Source organism: Gymnodraco acuticeps, unplaced genomic scaffold (assembly GCF_902827175.1).
Source record: "Gymnodraco acuticeps unplaced genomic scaffold, fGymAcu1.1, whole genome shotgun sequence".
Taxonomy (NCBI): Eukaryota; Metazoa; Chordata; class Actinopteri; order Perciformes; family Bathydraconidae; genus Gymnodraco; species Gymnodraco acuticeps.
Window position 1 is genome coordinate 7,032,990 of NW_022992351.1, and position 18,031 is coordinate 7,051,020.

The window sequence follows — 18,031 nt, forward strand, 5'->3', positions numbered from 1 at the left end:
TATCACCTTAATTATACCAGTGTTATTGCCCTATAACATCATTGAAGAATGCTATAACTGGGAAGGAACAAAGACTGTTGATGAAAAGTTAATTTACTAAATTTGATAAACTGCAAATGTGTCCTGCTTTTATGAGATCAAAAATAATCCAGATAACAAATAGAGGGGCAATAGTTAAATAAGCAATATATACAACATGATTTAGAAAAAATTGTTAGAATTATTTCTGACCTAAATCGAACATTTTGGAAGAAACCAACCATTTTGCACTTTCTGAAGACTTGGGAAAAACCAAAACACAAACCATATTTCTGAAACAAATTTTAATGGAGCATCAAATCTAGCCGAGATCGGATCAAAACTTCTCACACCAATCAGGAGGATTGATGTACGTAAAATGAAAGCTGGTCATTTTCCTTTAAAGAACCATGTGATGTTGACACCAGAAGGACATTGCCAATCTTCAGAAAAGCACAATGAACTATTTCTGGTCCTTTCTGCATTATCTGCTAACATTTCATACAGTTCACAGTTCATTTGTTATCAACAAGTCACTTTTGGGTATCACGATCATTCCGCAGGCTAATAAAAAATAAAGCTCACGTCTTCGTTCTCTTTTATCTTTGACCTCCCGTTTCTGTATTCCTCTCTTTTAGAGTGTTATCATGAAGCAGAAATGTCACAAACGTAATCTTAAAAAACTAAAAAAAACTAACATTGCTTAAGCATCTACATTTCACATTTCCAAACTCCACAATTTAATAAATTCAAATCTGATTCATTCAAAATAATTAGTTATTTGTTAAACATTTAATCAAAACGACATGGCATAAAAACAGTTATTCTTACTATGAAATTCCATGTGCTTGCAAAATAAGTTAAAAAATAAACACATAAAACCTATATTAATCCCGCGTCCCACCCCCCCGCCCCTTCCCTGCAGTTCTTATGGGCATTGTTGATCTCTGGCCTGTGTTTTTCTTCAGGCACGGCCTCAGCGCCTCATCTCCCCGGGCTGAGGTCCTTCGAGCAGCCTCGGCTGTAAGAGATGGGATTGCGACTTTCACTTTACCGCCAGGCCCGGTTGAGCAGTTTGACTTCTGCCAGGCGTTTGCTGATCATGGTGGCGAAGAAAAGAGCTAAGAGAACGCTGCTGATCAGCATGTAGTCGTAATCGTCTTTTAGTACGTCAAACTGCTTTGAGGGATACACACGAGTCTGGTAAATGTCCAGTCCATATGCCACCACCTACAAGGAAAAAAAAAAAAGAACATGGCATATTTAGGTTTAAATTACCCAAAGGGAAGATAACTCATTTTGTCTCAGTGTGGTGTTAAAATGATATTCTGCCCGTGGCTTTCAAAACCAGTAATAAAGCACTTATCATGAAGTACTGTCAACAGCGACTGAGAGAAGCTTATAGAAGAGAACACATCATTTAAATTCAGGCACACAGTGGCACTTCTGGAAAAACAATATTTTCCATTAAATCATTCAATATTTTTTTAATAGGCTAAACAGTTCCAAAAATCAAGAAATGCCTTCCAACTGTGGTTATCATCATATAATCTGTTTGTTAGCATCGTAATGGCAGACTCACCAGGCAGGTGGACTCCAGTCCAGAGGGGGCGGTGTAAATTCCTCGCACTCTTGTCACCGTCTGGTTGTAGTTGATGAACCACTCTGAGCGGATCAGCAGCTCTGGTGCGTACGGAATCAGGTTCTCTTCTCTGGAAAGATCAACTCAACAAGTTAGACCGAAAACAAGAAATACAAGTAATTGAAATGTGTGAAACCATGCCTGACTGAGGGACGTACCGGCTTTGCTCCGTTACTATTTCTGGCCTCCGAGGGTCCAGGAACATCTTGGGTAATGACAAAATCCCTCCTGATGGCAAACCAACTATAACAAAGAAACATATTTAAAGAGACTGAAAATAGTTCGAAAGGTTTGTTACTCTGAAACAGTGACACTCTACAGCCCATAAGCCTCGCTGTGACTTACTGAGCAGGTGGCGGCTGGTGATGCCCTTCTCAGTCAGTGTGGCCTCCATGGTAGAAATGGAGGAGGGGAAGATGTAGGACTGCTGAAGCACCTGAGGAGCGTGGGGTCGATCCAGGGAGCTGAACACGGTGCTGTTGTACAGCTCCGTGCCTTCATACAGCTCGATCACAGAGAACTCGTTCCTGCGGGACTTGGTGCTCCAGTATTCGTACTGCAGAGTCAAACAGACACAATCAGAAGACATGACCCACAAAACACCAGCCTTTTTCACCTTCAACATGTTTTTATTAATGTGCTCAGTGTATGACTACAGTGTGGCTGCTAATACAGCTGCAGTGAGCCAATATCGTACAAGAACCCCAACATTTTAAATAAAATCACAAAACTTAAGATATACATTCTTTGTATCATTTTGATAACATGATTTTAGTTCATTTTTACATTAATTGTTTTTATTTGTTAGTTTTTTATATTCAAAGTTCAAGGAAATACACAGTTAATTATATATTTATTTAAGTTAAATAAATGTATGAAGTTTTAAAGTCAACTAGTTATCGTGTTGAATAATTGTCAATATAGAGTAAGAATAATTGGGATTATACCAAAATGCAGCAGCCCTACTCACCACCACCCAGTTTTCAGAGTGCACAATATGCACGGGTCCTTTGGCCTTCCTCTGAACCGCCTCGTGGATGATGCGTCCGGTTACTCCATCGATCAGGAGGATCCCCATGAAGCTGCGCTCCGGATGCGTGTCGGTGCTCTCAGTCACCACCGCCAGGAGATTGGGGTTGAGGTACTGTAAGAAATTACATGAAACCCAGTTCAGCTTCTTAATCACGGTGGAGAAATACACATTTTATGGATGTCTCTGGCTCATCTTGTCCCTGACCGTGAGAACCACCAATAAAGCTCTAAGAGTGGGAAAGACATGAGAATGATGTGTGTCACAGACATGTTGAGCATTGCGGGTTGTAATGAACCTTGCAGTTGCATTAACCTGTGACAGAGCTTTAGAGTTTCGTATTGTTCATTTCATAGATCACGCAGGAACTAAAGAAGGGAGGTTAAGCACCAAAACACAAGAAAACAAGATGTGTTATTGTTACTCAGAGTCAGTGGTGGGGAGAGGATATGATTCACCAGGGAAAGAGTGACACGAGGTGCAGTATTTCTAGGAAAGATGAGTTTTAAGTCTATGTCAAAAGACAAAGAGTGAATCATTTTCAAAGCCTCTCAACACTTCTTCCAAACCACAAGTGAGTTTTCAGGGGAAGTCATCGCACCTTATAGAGGACACTACGGTCTCCCATTACTCGGCCCTGGGAGTGCACGTGCTCGTTGGGCCTCTTCCCTTTGACCGACACAATCTTCTGCACCTCTGTTGGGACCACCACCTCCCAGATCAGCTCGGTCGACAAGTCCTGAGAGCGAAAAATAAATACAAAAGATTTATTATTTTTGCCATTCATCTGTGATTTAGGTAGAAATGTCATGGTTCATACTCAGAATATATTTTAGTGCTATATATCTTCAAACTCTAAATATATGAATTATTACAATTAATTAAGCGTTTTGAACATGTTTCATTACCAAAATAAAGAGAAAAGTGATCAATGCAATTATTACCAATGAAAATATGGCAGCCAAAAGGTGGCTGGATGCTTTTTTTAAAACGTGCCCAAAACTCCTGAATCTTCATGTGAAAAAACAATGAAATCATTTAGCAGTAAAAACAAAGGTTTAACTTGCCGTTCGCAGCCTGTAGCCAGAAAGTCTTCCCTGGCTGGAGTCAACAAGATAAAAGAAAATGGTTGAGGCTATCTCCTGGAGCTGCTGCAGGACGTTCTTGGTAGAGGGGAAAGCAGAGACCTGGGGAAGAAATGAACAAAGTCACGTGTTGAACAATGTCTGTATCTTTGATGTTGATCTGGCGAGTAAGGAGGTTCAGAGTCTGCCACTCACCTTGTACTGGTCATCAACGAGGAGCAGGACCTTAGCGTAATCCTGGTCCATGACAGGCAGCATGAGGGACTGGAGGATCGGCTGAGGCATAGCAGGGGGGGTGACGTGACTCTTCTTCCCAAAGATGGGATTAAATACATGGAGTGTGGCCAGGCCTGTGTCCTGATGGAAGAAAATAGAAGACAATGCCATAAATAAATACACAAAACAGTATTCAGCTTTTGCCTGCCTAAAAACCCACTTAGATTTTTCCTGGTATAATGCATGCTCAGTAGAAATGTAAAGTGATATCTGTTGACGCCTCACCAAGGTACATAAGTAAGCAAGGATCTGCCAATTTCACAGTGAGGTAATTTGCTTTATTTTTGTTAAGATAATATGATCTACCCACAGAGCTTTTGTCATTAGATACCTTGTCTTTGATGAGCAGAGTGCACTGAGGCGGATGAGGGAAGTGTGCAGTGGTCCGTTGCACCATCAGTTTGAAAGCTGCATTAGCTGGGATGTTGTCCAAGTAGTGCCTCCATACAATAGTGCCGGTCTTGCTGTCAATCCCGAAAAGCTTCACAGAAAACAGCAAAAGGTAAAACATTAGTGTTTAAGAAAAGCCTGATGGAGTCCTTTTATTATTGCTTGATTTCACTTTAGGCATGCCTGACCATAGACGCAATAATCTTGGCTTGACAACAAATGTGCAGCACACATCATCTCCTCTGAATCATAGTAACTGCGTCAAAGCTTTAGTCCTGTACCTTCCCAGATGCAGTAACCATGACCATCATCTTCTGCAGGTTGAACTCGTCTCTGGAGAGGTTCTCAATGGTCACTTCGTTTTTGACTTGACTGCGAGGCTTGCGCGCATCGTAGAAGAGCTTCCAGAGGTGGCTGATCCACGCCTGCAGCAGGATGAGCTGAGAGGAGAGCCGCTTGAGCACCATGGAAAACAGGCCGTCTAGACGAATTACAGAGAGAACGGACGCTGATTAATGACTGTCAGTGGGCGGGAAATTACAGCTTGACTTGGTTGTATTGTTATTGCAAGCAAAGCACAGGCGAATTTCATTACAATAACAGTAGTTTGTAGCTCAATATAACACTGTAAAATAAAAGTTAAGCAGCTTATTTCTCATAAAACAATCTGGTTTTGTAGAAATACAAATGATTAAAAGAAATGCTCAGTAGATATGGAGAGGTGTTTTCAGTCAACAATAGTCAAACAAAAGCCATTAATACATTTTATTTTAGAAAAGCAGTTGGGTGTGTTACCTTGAATAGCTGAATCCAAGCGAAGCGATAGAAACAGGACAAAGACAAAAGAAAATGAAGCAAATAGAAACCAAGTGAACACACCAGAGAGATCTGTGTTTACCAGGCCAGCAAGCCTGTAGCGACAAAACTACAACATGGATTATTAATGGCAGGTGCAGAGCAGTTGAAGGGAGGAAAAAGTAAAAGCAACAATTCAGTGGATTAAATTATTTAGTTCTATAGGAGTGGAAAATCTCAAAATGATAAACCAACTAGGCATAAAATCCCTTATATAAGGAATTGCAAAGCTGCCATAAGCTTCTGGGACATGGAAAACATTTTAAGAATTACTGCAGTGAAAACTTAAAAAAATAAAATACTGGCAGAGATTAGTACTTAAAGCGGTACACCAGGAGGAGTACATATGAAGGGGTTCTGGTTTGACATTTACCAGCCTTTTTGCCAAACTCGCCCTCCAGCTCTGCCTGCGTTCCTGTGAGAGGCAGATCCACCATTTCCATTGTCACCACATCTGACAGGGCCTCCTCTCTGGTCCACATCACACGCCCTGGAAAACAACACTCCTTATTGTTCCGTAATCATTCATTCTTCTTTACACACCCTGACGCTGTATGCCGTTTGCGTTGACGCTTTCCGTCAATTACGACACATTTTCCTTCCCCTCCTGTTTGTGCGTACATTATGAAAACTGACTGACGGCTGGATGTTGCCGGTGTTCATGATAATTAAGAAGTAGAATTTCCCCTAATGCCATCAGGAGTTAAAGTATGGATTTACCAGTCTCTTTTTATTATTGGAAAAATTAAATAATTGATCTCAACAGTAAACACAATGAAGGGAAGGCTCCTTACAAACTATATAACCCAGCTCCTGACAACAGCTGTATTGAAGAGCAATTCCTTCTTTCTTATACATATTAAAAAGCAAAATGTCAAGATATGACTTTTTGTGGGGTCTGGCCAAACAACAACGTGAAAAAAAGGTCAGATTATTTTTCAACTACGAGCAGGAATTCGAAATTGTTCAGACTTTGGTGCCTCTTAGTGGTAGAATCTAAAAACACACCTTGGCCGACACCTGTGCATGTAAACACCTCAGGTAACATTTTTTGTCCGTTTTTGTATTAACACTAGCAAAGCTTCATGGTTTTAATATCCATACCTGGCTGCTGAATGAAAGTGAGTGTGTGGTCTTCTGTCTGCACCATGATCCTGTAGCCAACAGAGTCGTCTTTCTTAAGGAATGCTTGTACATACAGCTGAAACAAAAGAACAAAAATGTTTTGAATTATAAAAAGAAAATCAATCCGTTTAAATCAGATTGAAATTCCGGTGAAGGAAACATGGATCCTCAATGAATTGATCACTCGGATGTAAAAGACACTGGAGATTCACCAAGATTAAATTGCTGACTCACCTCCTCAGGTTTGCCACCATTGGGATCCAAAGGAAAAATCAGTGTTGTGTCCAGAAGTCTGCGCCCTGTTTCTGCACTGAACAGGTTAACACTGCAAGCCTGTGTGGAAGAAAGAAGATACTCGCATGAATAATAAAATACTTCTTAGTTTTAGGTCAACACACATTGGTTTGTCGAAATTAACAGAACATTTTATTTCCCTGGAGGAATAAAGGGATTCTGAATCTGAAAGTTAGAACACTTGCATCAAGCACACAAAGAGATAAATAAGACGTTAGTAAACCCGCTGATATTCAAACCATAGCTTGCCAATAGTAGATGGTAAACCCAATGCTTAAGAAGTCTGAATGTATGATTTCACAATTACTCACAGTTGTATTCTTGGGTGACATGACAGCAGCAATAGTCTTCTCTCCAGTGGTGGCAAATGAAACCAACAAGGCCTGGGAATCATGACAAATGAGTCAACAACACTTTACCACTGTTTCTTAGATTAACAATTGTATTACATCAGAAAGTCCCATTGAGATCTGCCCATTTTTTATATAATACACCAAAAACAATGGCATCAATGCTCAACAAGAAGGACAGTAAGACATACAAAACTGGGACTTCGGCTTCACAGACAGCCTGGCCGTTTTCTAACATTATACAACATTTGGTCAAAAAATGGGAAAAAAACATTTCGTCTGGCAAATTTAGTCAAAAACTAGGAAAAAATATACATGAAGTGTTTGTGTACTGTGTATATCCGTTTGTTGCCATATGTTTATCTCTAAATCTATATCTAACCGGCTATACAAAACTAATATCATCCCTGGAAAATAAAATATATATCTAAGTGGTCAGGATTATAATTGTCAGAAACCTAATCATGCACGAGAGAAGTGCAAGTTAGAGAAACAGTTACTTACAGGATTGAAATCCCTCAGAGTAACTATCTGACCATCGTTGAGCTGGAGGAGCAGGTGTTGTTCTGGCCCAACTTGAAGGAAGAACTCCGACAGCGGAGGACGAGCTGCGTTGGGCTGAGTGGACCTCAGTACTGGCTGGAAACCAGGAGTGACTTCAAGTCCCAGTGACTAGAAGAAGAAAATTGTAAAACATTTACACAGAGAAAAATAAGTAGATGTAAACAGAGACAGTTCCATTGCGTCGGTGGAGATATACAGAGAAGTTAGAGATGAATGGAGTCCTATCCTAACCAGAGAAAAGGAAAAGCATGGTAATTCTAGTATAGAACGTTTATTTTCTTGTAGTTACCTGCAAGGGGATCTGGCTCATCTCTGTCTGTGATTCCAAGTCCAGCATGTACAGGGATACAGTGGCAGAGTCCGCGCACGTCAACATGCCCTCGCCGATCACTGCACAGCTGGCCTGTATGTTAGACAGCCACGGAGCTTCCACTGAGAACTGGAGGCAACACAAGCAAAGAGGGGACTTTATTAAGCATATTGCAACAGTACAGCTTCCCTTGTAGCATTCCAAAAAAGTGTGTTTTATTTATTTCCTCTAAGTATTATAAAAATAATAAAAAAAGAAAAGATATATATAATAATCATTTCTACGAAGCATTTATATACTGTAACTACTGTATAAATCAAGATTACCTGTCTGATTATCTCTCCGTCATCCAAACTGTAAACAACAATTGCAATGTGGGAATGGGGAACGATTCCCAGGACATACACCTCACCATTTCCACCAGAATACACAGACTGGTAATCCACGGTTTCACTGATTGGATAGAAAGAAAGACCGACAGTTTAACATTTTTTATAATGCAAATATATTTTGCTTATTTATACCAGATACTTCTACTGCTGAAATACTACATTTTTCAATGTTCTGCATCATGTTATTGTTAATGCTTGTATTCATATGCGTTAACCAACCACATTAGAAAGAAACAGGTCCACTTGCCTTTCTGGTAGATTTTCTATCCATTTTTGATGACCATTAGAGAGGTAATGGAGAGAGATGGCAGTTTTCTTTAAAACAGCCACGTGCTTCACGATGTCTTGCTGTCCAATTAAACAAGCCGACTGGAAACTAAAATGCAGAACAAAAGCAGTTATCATCGGATCAATAAAAAGACCATTTTTAGACCTAACAAGTGAAAATCAAGGAGGTAATCACCTGCCAGAATCCAGCACAATCTCCCAGTTCAAACCACCAATATTTATCTCCCAGGAGCGCAGCAGACGGCCATCACCAACAACCAGCAACGCATCTAGGAGACAAGAACAGTTACATTTGTTATTTGCTTTCAATTGGGGAACTAAATGCTATGTAGGTATAACTGCTATGACAAAATCACCTTGTCCATGGTGCAGAAGAGCATCAATTTTTCCCTCCGGCCCAATCGCATCTACATGTCGCCAGACTGTAACAGACAATTAACTGGTATTAATATAAGAACACAAGGCATTTCAACTGAGAGGCGGGTGGTCTTTATGTACTTTTCAGTTGCAAATACAAAATACTCACAGAGTTCTCCAGTCCTGATGTTAAGGGAAGCAAAAACATTGTTCTCTGTTGCCACGATAACCTTTTTGGATGACTGCGACTGTGCGTCAAAATTAGAAAAAAGAACCTTGCCAACATACTGCTGCCTCCTGGAAATCAAAAGACAGAAAACAACCAGTCAGAAGGTCAACAATATAGATACAAATGATATGTAAAAGCAAAGGTTGAGTCCCAAAATTGATCAAATCCCATTGGATTTACGAAGGAAAGGAAAGAAAAGAAGAAGGACTTTTTGTTGGACTTTATGATGGTTATTATCAGATTGATTCAAAGCTTTTCAAATGCATAGAAATCAATATCTAACACATTTACTATAAGTAATTTAGCTTACTGGAGCTCAGAATTACTTGTCACAAATTGTGAAAGAGCCCACAGCATCTGCAGCTGGTAAATAACATGTATTGTATGATTTTTTAAAAGGCCTTTCTCTCACACAAAGTCCACCCTAAACAAGCCGGGTCGCAGCTTGTGGCTGTGACAGGTGTTAGCATTAGCATTTTTTCATTAAAACATGGCTCAAAATAGCACACATATTTGATTATTTTGTAGACTCCTCTTACCAGTCAAATTTCCCTACTTGATCCTCAAACACAGCCCCGACAGTGCTGCATAATATGACAAAATTCAGGCACAACCAAATTAGCTTTGCCATTGCAGCAATAGCATTAGCTTGCTCTTCAAGAGGGGGAGCAAAACGAGGAAATCGGAAGTGGACTGGCTTCCTTCAAGTCTGGTGCCTGAGACGTGCTGCCCCCTGTAGGGCGGTTGGTACACAGCTTCAATACATGTAATGCAGTGACCTCATATTATACATCCATTGCATCCATCCTTTATATATACAGTCTATGATTGCAGCCAGTGACCATGAAGATGTTTACATTTCATCTGATGCGTCATTCTACAAAAATGGTGGAAGTACTGTCACTTACTTTTGCAGACACAAAAATACATGACGTTGACCCAGGGTCGGCGTCATGGGGGGTCATTCGCGGGCCATGCCCCCCCAAATGAGTCACTGTGCCCCCCCAACGCAGGGTGGGCAAGCCTTGCCACTTTGCCGTTTTGTTCTTTTTCTAATCATATAAGTGAAAACGTTTCCACTAAAGGTTTTTTGTGTGAAATACATCAGAAATAAAGAATACAAATATAAAACACAGCCTGAGGTGTGCTCACTGCTGCTCTCTGATTGGTGTGTTGCTTGACCAATGACCCCCGACCTTTTTTTTGTTATCATTACGTGGCTGAGTGTTTAGATGAAAGCCCAGTGGCGATCTGTTAAACTGATTATACAGTAAAGCCATCGAAAATAATATGATATACAGTACAGTACAAGTACATGGGTCTCTGTGTTTCATTCAAGCTCTGTGTGTGTGTGGCACGAGCGCATTTTGTGAGTGCGCGAGCGGTAACGTGGAATGTTGTTGTTAGCATCTGGTTAGCTAGCTATGCTAACGGATATAAAGAGCTGTTTCTACACCAAGGTGGAGGAGAGTCCTCTCCTGTCAGACTGAGAGGATCTTATAACGTCAGCTCAGTGAGGTAAGGACTCTCAGTGTTTAGATAGTTCACTTTAGTGTAGGTTATCTCAGTGGGTCTCAAACGGTTTGGTCACCATTTATGTAAGTATTTTCGAGGAATACCTTTATATGATCATTATAGTTATTAAAGAGAGAATCAATGAAAAACGGGTATGAAATACTATAGGACAGTAACACAAGAATACAGTTTAAAAGGGGAGTGATTAGTAAAATATCCATAAAGAAAAAGTAAATCTGTGTACAGTTCTGTTTCATCTGGATGCTGAGAGATGTAGACTATCCATAGATCTCTTCACTTTGCTCTCAAAGTGCACCAGATTGATGCTTTTAACTTCAATATTTTAAAAATAATCTTCCCGGGGGAGCATGCCCCCAGACCCTCCTAGAGGAGGTTAGGTCCACCCCCACCTAAAACATGTTAACATGGATAGGATACTAAATACATTTGCACACTTTTTATATGGTGGCCTATGTCCATATCAAATCAAATCAAGTTTTATTTATATAGCACATTTTTCAACGATTTTTGGTCGAGCCAAAGTGCTGTATATATAATAAAAAATAACCTACAGTAAAGACACTTTACAGCAAATACAACGGCACAGTTTATGCAGAATATCAGTATGAGAAAACGACACCCTCTGTCCTTATATGTTTCTGTTTTGGTGGTCGTGCTACAACCGTGCATGTATGCAGAAGTCATAGGTGCGCTATACAATAGCACTACACCCTGCAATATGTGTGAAAGACAATAGACTTTACAGCATGTTTTTTTAAATTGAAGTTGCGTTGGTGTTTGTGTGTTGGTTGTTGACGGCAGTGTGTGCCCCCCCTTGGTAAATGATTGCCCCCCCCATTCGATTTGTTCTAGAGCCGACCCTGCGTTGACCTAATACTCACATTCAATATATATGTTGAATAAATAGAGATTGTCTTTATAATGGTACTGGTACTAAACAAATACGTTTAAAAAAAGGTTTTATTAATAAGTTGCCATTTATATAAATTGCCAAGTTCAAGGAACTGCCTTGTCACTTTGATCATACATGGAAGTGGAGCCTATAGTTGAATTGTATAGTTCAATGTATTAATCTGTTAACACTCAACTCCCTTATGGTTCAAAATAAAAGGTAGTTAGCAGATACAAACTGGCATTGATTTTTACTTGCAACTTAGCCTATAATATAATCAATTGCAGAAACAAATGTGCAATTTAAAAAAAAAGGTGCTGTCTTCAAATTGATTATTGCGTATGATAAAAAAAACACATTTAATAGACATGTAATGATGTTCAAATATCCATTACTTAAATCAAACAATACAATAATAAAAAGAACACTGTAGAGTAGTTCAATGGGAACATGAATTACATGTGCGTGATTTGTATATGGATAAAGGCCATATTTAATTATACTGTGTATATTTGGAAGCTTCTATTAATAGTATTATACACCTTTATTAATAGTGGGATTAAAAAACTGTTTCGTATACACTCTGTGTAAATGTTTGGATGGGATGTTGGGCTGACAGTTGACAGCGCCCCCTCTGATTTACTTTCACGGTGTCTTCTACCATCAGCTAGTTTTTACATGGGATTTCAAGATGGCGTCGAGCGGAGGAGAAGGGGAACACGAATGGACAGCGGCAGTACGGCCGCTTTTATCAGCCTCGTACACCGCTTTTGAAACGAAGGAGCTACCTCAGCTTATCGGGTCTATCATCAACAGGTAACTGGTTACATGTCAATTAGCTGCGGGTCTCTATTTGTTCAAATTCTACCCATGTCCACCCATGAGAGATCTGGCTGGCTAACATGCTAACTTAGCTTGTTTGGTACAGTTCGATGGGAAACGTTACGAGTTGAGCTAGCTTTAGCAGCTAACACGCTACTTGAGCTTAACTTGTACTGGCATCGAATATGCTAACGTTAGCTCACTTACTCAAATAGCTATTAAGCTCCTACTGGCTGGTAATGCATAAACAGTTTGAAACAAAGCTGGGCCAATGGCTGGTGTATGTCAGTCTTTAATGGGACATTAAAGAAGCGCAGTCGTCATTTGGCTTCGCAGTGTAAGGTTTTGAAAATCTGCTTCATCATTAGCTAGCTAACACAAACATTAGCCAGCAAGCTACCTAAGGGGCCTTCCAAACGAACTGGTACGTAACGTTGAAATAGCCACAGCAATATTTGACTGCGTCAGCTAAGATACGTTGGCTTTATTTGGTTTGTGCTGTATGCTCAGCTTGCATGTCAACATGCAATTTATACATTAACTAATAAAGGTTGCCAGTGTTAAACGCTATCTGCTGTGTGTCTGTGGCTGGAAGTAGGCGTGGACCATGTACTCCACTTATGTTTGATAAGGTGGTGATGGGTCGCCGTTAATGTATTTTTCAATACAACTATAACTTTGCGACATTGCTGCTTGGTAATAAACCGTGTAGCTGAAACTACAATGAAGCTGGTGCAGGGTCTGTCAAGCAGGGGAACGTATATTTGAAGTAAAACTAGACGTACGCTCTTGTATGTGCACATTTCGTCTGGCAAACCACCCCACTTTCATCGTCACCATGCAGTGAATAACAAATCAGTAGTACCAACACAGTGAATAGTATGGCTTTTTTAGTGGTGCCATCAGCTGATAACACTGCATTCAAATTAAGAGCTTCCTGGTATTTTTATTGGTTTCATTTTCCAAAGCAACAACAACCCTGCAAATACTGCTAACAAGCATTTAAGTTTCGTTTTCGAATGAAACGTCTGGTTTGGGTTTGAAAAACGGTCAATTATCTATTGAAATGCTTACAGTAGACTATAGTATATAACGTTTGAAACACAATTACAGCTATGTGTCACAATTGCAAGTATTTTCTACATTGTGAGCATGGAATTCAGATTATGCCTAATAGTTGTTTTTAAAATGTGTAACATAATTGTTGGTGTTTTAAACTGGAAGTTTAGTTGTCAGCATCAGTGGTGTGGCATCTCCAGCACACCCTCCATGTTATTTCACTTTCTGAGAGTTTTTGAGAAATGTGCTTTAGATGTAGTTCTATGAGGGTTTTACTAACTAGATGTTAGCATGTAGATCGATGTCTGTATATGTGATTGTGGATACTACATGCATTTACATTTTAATGGAACATTTGTGCCGTCACTTGAATACTTTGATGTTCTGGAAGCTGTAGAAGGCTGTTTGAAAAAAATAAATATATAGATAAGTAGGGATGGGTATCGTTTGAAATGTATCGATTCCGATTTCGATTCCGGTTCTGCTTATCGATTCCGGTTCTTATCGATTCCCCGTTTCGATTCCAAAATTGTAAAATAAAGAGGTCAAACGTTTAGATAACAAAAATATATTTATTCTTAAAAGCTTTAACTGAAATTGTTACTAAAAAATATACATGCAATACAAATGTATTGCACAATAGCTGTGCTTTATTTTAACTGAGCTATGCCTGTGGCAAGCTATTAACAGGCATTACACTTTGCCTTTTCTTTTTTAGTGTAGTGGAGCCTCACTTCAGAGCGTTTACCGCAACCTATCTTTGGTGTTATGAAGTGACTGAGCTCGTGAAATGTCTACGGGAGGGCGGGGGAGCATCGCTGCGGGGCAACTGTGGACCTCTGTCGCCTGTCAGCGCAATTTATATGATGCCGTTTAAAAAAATGAAGGGCGGTGCCGGCCGTCAGCGTACCGAGCCGGCCGTCAACGGCCCGCTGACGACCGGCCGTTCTGTGATTCTCCAGGTCCGCCCTGTATTCCACCGGGTCACCGCAGCACCGCGGTGCAGACGGACCCGCTGGAATACAGGGTCTACCGCGTTAAGGAACCGTTGAGCAGAACCGAAATTGTGTATTTTGTATGGGTACCCGGTACCCGGCATTTTCTTATCGGTTCTCATCTGGAACCGAGTTTCGGTTCCCAACCCTATAGATAAGGAAAGAACATGTCCCTGTGAACGATTGATGCTAACACAGGCTAGCTGTCCAGGTCCACCAACAAAGACAGCTCCCCTTTTTTCTGGAAATATGTGATTTAGAATGCAGAAACAAAATATGAGAGTTTAATGAGATATTTCACTTGTCGTTTGCAGTGAATCAGACATCCTTCACCACGACAAACAGTATGAGCCGTTCTACTCATCATTCGTGGCACTCTCTGCACACTATATCACCACAGTATGTGGTCAAAGTAAGTATCTTTTATTTCTCTATATTGTGATAGATATTGCTGCTTATGTCAGGCACTATATTCAAATGCTACCAGTTGTGTTTTGTACAACCAGCAAATCATTTCTTTTCTATCTCCCTAGTACCGAGAAATCAGCTGCTGTCGGTTGCTGCAGCATGCAAAGTATTGATTGAATTCTCTTTGCTGCGCTTGGAGAACCCAGATGAGGCATGTGCGGTATCACAGGTAAGGGGAAAAACTGCATTCTACTTAATGCTTATGGTCAATGTGTGTCAGTTTTCACTTCTATTAACTATATAAACCCACATGTTAAATTAAGAAATACGTTGCTTTTTGTTCTTCAGAAACACCTGATTCTTCTGATAAAAGGACTTTGCACTGGCTGCAGCAGACTGGATCGCACAGAAATCATTACTTTTACTGCTATGATGAAATCTGCCAAGTTGCCTCAAACCGTAAAGACCCTTTCAGATGGTAAGTGTCCCTTTTTAGGGAAGGATCAAAATTAAGCTAATAACAATACATTACTACTGTTAGTAAAATGATTTATTTATTCCAAAAAAGAGTCATTAAAAGATGAATAATAAAGGGACCAAACTAAGGTACTGACTCTGCTTTTGATTGACCAGAACTGTCCTTTTTGTTCATTTAATAGTGGAAGATCAGAAGGAGTTGCCCAGTGCTGTGAACCCAGAGCTTCGTCAAAAAGAAGTGCAAATGAACTTCTTTAATCAACTGACTTCAGTTTTTAACCCGGACCTTACCACCATCTTGGCCTCCCCGTCAGCATCACACATGCAGGCAAGTGTTGCAGAGCAGCCGTCCTATCGCCTGCTCCACTCTCAGCTACTAATGACAACTTGATTGAGTTAACCAACCTTCTTACTGAAAATAAACTGGTTTTTTTACGATATATGTTGTATGTATGTAATATAATTTGCCTCCTGATTAATCATCAGTTTTGTTTTTCCTCTCTAATAGGCTGAGAGTGATTGCGATGACCAAACCACAGAACAAGCTATTCAGGCCAAAATGAAAAATGCCTTTGTCTCTCAGAATGTGTCTAGCTTACAGGAACTCGGTGAGTATTTTTTTCTTTGTATCTTGTCTTTTAAGTGCTGATGCACATTTGATATCCTTAAGTATTTTTTCGAAAGACTGATATTATAGAAAGATTAAGTGTGAAGCATCTTTCTTGTAGTATAACAGAATCTTGGGGTGTTTTCCCTCAACCTTTTCACATGCAAAATGACTGTCCACCCCTTTTTTCTTACCAGAGTTAACAGTCGTTTTGTTTTATATTCCCAGGTGGGTCTGAGAAGTTGCTACGTGTGTGCCTCAACCTGCCCTACTTTCTGCGCTACATCAACCGTTTCCAGGATGCTGTATCAGCCAACTCTTTCTTTATCATGCCTGCCACAGTGGCCGATGCGACTGCTGTCCGCAATGGGTAATTGATTTATTATATACAATTTACATTCTTATATTATGATTTGTTTATAAGGGTCAATATCAGCTGTGTACGTTTCTGCATGTGTATTTGGTAACTAATGTTCTCTACTGATCAATAAACTTTTAATGCTTTAACCCCAAACCCAGATTCCATTCACTGGTGATAGACGTAACCATGGCTTTGGACACACTGTCCCTGCCTGTACTGGAGCCCTTGACACCGGGGAGATTACTGGATATGACCGTGCTGGCTTTGAGCTGTCTCTATGCTGGTAGGTGAAAAACTCTGTTGGACAAAATTAATTATACTGTTGTGTCCAGTAATTGAAAAAGTTTTAAACTTCAGCAAAAATTGAAGAATTATAGATGGGACAGAAATAGCTGTTTCCTTTACAACAAATGAAACCATAAAGCAGTGTAGTACTATGCTGGGTTGCTTGAATGTACTTCCCTGATTTATCAATTTTGTTAAATTTATTGAATTAAATTTGTACAAGTCAAAATAAATGTTTATTTTTTACCCCTTTAGGTACGAGTGTTGCCACCTGCATGGCCATTCTGCAGGTAGGCAGCGGCTTGCAGCTGCGCTCAGCCTCCACTGGGACTAAAGAGGAAGACTATGAAAATGACGCAGCCACAATTGTCCAGAAATGTGTGAGTATTATGAATAAAACATTCTCAAAGTATGCTCACATAGGAAATAATCTGGTGCTTCGTTGAAACTTTATTCAGTAACTTCTGTTTTTCGACTCGCAAGACTCAGTGAGTTACAGGTTTATTTCAAATGATGAACAAATTGTGGGGGCAGGGAGTTGCGTTCTGAATGGCTTTATGTTGAAGTTATTGTCTCATATATTGCCATTACATTTTTAGTAATATGTTATTAGTGCCTTGGCACCTTAAACACACCGTAAGAACATTTAAAATGCTAACAAGTACAACATTTGTGTTGGCAACAGCTGGAGATCTACGAAATGATTGGACAAGCCATCAGCAACTCCCGCAGAGCTGGAGGAGAGGTGAGTGCTAGGACTAGAATGATAGAAAAGTTCAGTTCCTTTTCATTAACTTTACTGTTTGTGAAGTTAAAGTAGGGCTGCTCAATTAATCGTATTTTAATCGCAATTGCGATTATGGCTTGCAACGATTACGAAAACAACGTAATCGAAATATATAACGATTATTTTTTTATTATTAATTTTCTTTTCTTTTTTACTTATTAATTTTTTTTTTTTGGTTTTTCAGTTGAGTTATACTTAAAGTTCAGGGTAATCAACTGTTAAAAACATACTGTTCATTTTATCCAATAAATTGACGTTTTGAAAGTAAATGGATAATCGTTTTTAATAATCGTGACATCAATTATTGACCAAAATAATTCTGATTCTGATTTTTGACATAATCGAGCAGCCCCAGTTTCTAGCAACAAATCTTTAAGAGATGACATGAGCAGTCCTACCAGCATTTGCCATGGTGGCCAAAACATTTTTATTTGGTCTTAAATTGTAGTTCAACATTTATTTCCTGTTACTTCTGGACCATGACGGTTGGCCAGCCTTCAACGTTTAACTGAGTGGAGTCTGTTGAATATGTTTTACCAACATGTTGGCTATATTATGTTAAGGAGTTTTCAGGTTGTGACCGTGCACTGCAACATG

The 18,031-nt window shown here is 39.7% G+C and overlaps 2 protein-coding genes across 3 annotated transcripts in view; one reads left to right on the forward strand and one right to left on the reverse strand.

The window, feature by feature from the left end:
* Positions 1 to 306: 306 nt before the first annotated feature.
* On the reverse strand, positions 307 to 9,900 carry emc1 (ER membrane protein complex subunit 1). 2 transcript variants are annotated; one of them, XM_034209340.1, is made up of 23 exons: positions 9,745 to 9,900; positions 9,146 to 9,273; positions 8,976 to 9,041; positions 8,795 to 8,888; positions 8,579 to 8,707; positions 8,266 to 8,392; positions 7,919 to 8,068; positions 7,570 to 7,737; positions 7,027 to 7,098; positions 6,656 to 6,754; positions 6,401 to 6,497; positions 5,670 to 5,786; positions 5,237 to 5,245; positions 4,723 to 4,922; positions 4,383 to 4,532; positions 3,971 to 4,132; positions 3,758 to 3,877; positions 3,292 to 3,429; positions 2,631 to 2,804; positions 2,006 to 2,216; positions 1,819 to 1,903; positions 1,601 to 1,730; positions 307 to 1,248 (listed from the first exon to the last, which is right to left on the reverse strand). In XM_034209340.1, exons 1-23 carry the CDS (start codon positions 9,834 to 9,836, stop codon positions 1,069 to 1,071), a joined length of 2,898 nt encoding a protein of 965 aa, XP_034065231.1. In that variant the 5' UTR covers positions 9,837 to 9,900; the 3' UTR covers positions 307 to 1,068. The 2 variants fall into 2 exon arrangements, with proteins under 2 accessions (XP_034065231.1, XP_034065232.1); XM_034209341.1 differs by lacking the exon at positions 5,237 to 5,245.
* A 2,392-nt stretch (positions 9,901 to 12,292) lies between these two features.
* Positions 12,293 to 18,031, forward strand: part of ubr4 (ubiquitin protein ligase E3 component n-recognin 4) — a 49,803-nt gene continuing 44,064 nt past the window's right edge. Inside the window, 10 exon segments of the mRNA XM_034208921.1 lie at positions 12,293 to 12,449; positions 14,824 to 14,921; positions 15,043 to 15,146; positions 15,266 to 15,395; positions 15,577 to 15,722; positions 15,903 to 16,002; positions 16,230 to 16,371; positions 16,521 to 16,645; positions 16,903 to 17,027; positions 17,333 to 17,392. Coding sequence (XP_034064812.1) covers positions 12,325 to 12,449; positions 14,824 to 14,921; positions 15,043 to 15,146; positions 15,266 to 15,395; positions 15,577 to 15,722; positions 15,903 to 16,002; positions 16,230 to 16,371; positions 16,521 to 16,645; positions 16,903 to 17,027; positions 17,333 to 17,392 — 1,155 coding nt within the window. The 5' untranslated portion in view covers positions 12,293 to 12,324.

Coding starts and splice junctions, on each gene's coding strand:
- emc1 (XM_034209340.1), bottom strand. CDS start 9,836: ATGGCAAAGCTAATTTGGTTGTGCCTGAATTTTGTCATATTATGCAGC. Junction 8,708..8,794: donor ATTGTGCTGGATTCTGGCAG/GTGATTACCTCC, acceptor TCTGCATTTTAG/TTTCCAGTCGGCTTGTTTAA. Junction 5,787..6,400: donor CACTTTCATTCAGCAGCCAG/GTATGGATATTA, acceptor GTTGTTTTCCAG/GGCGTGTGATGTGGACCAGA.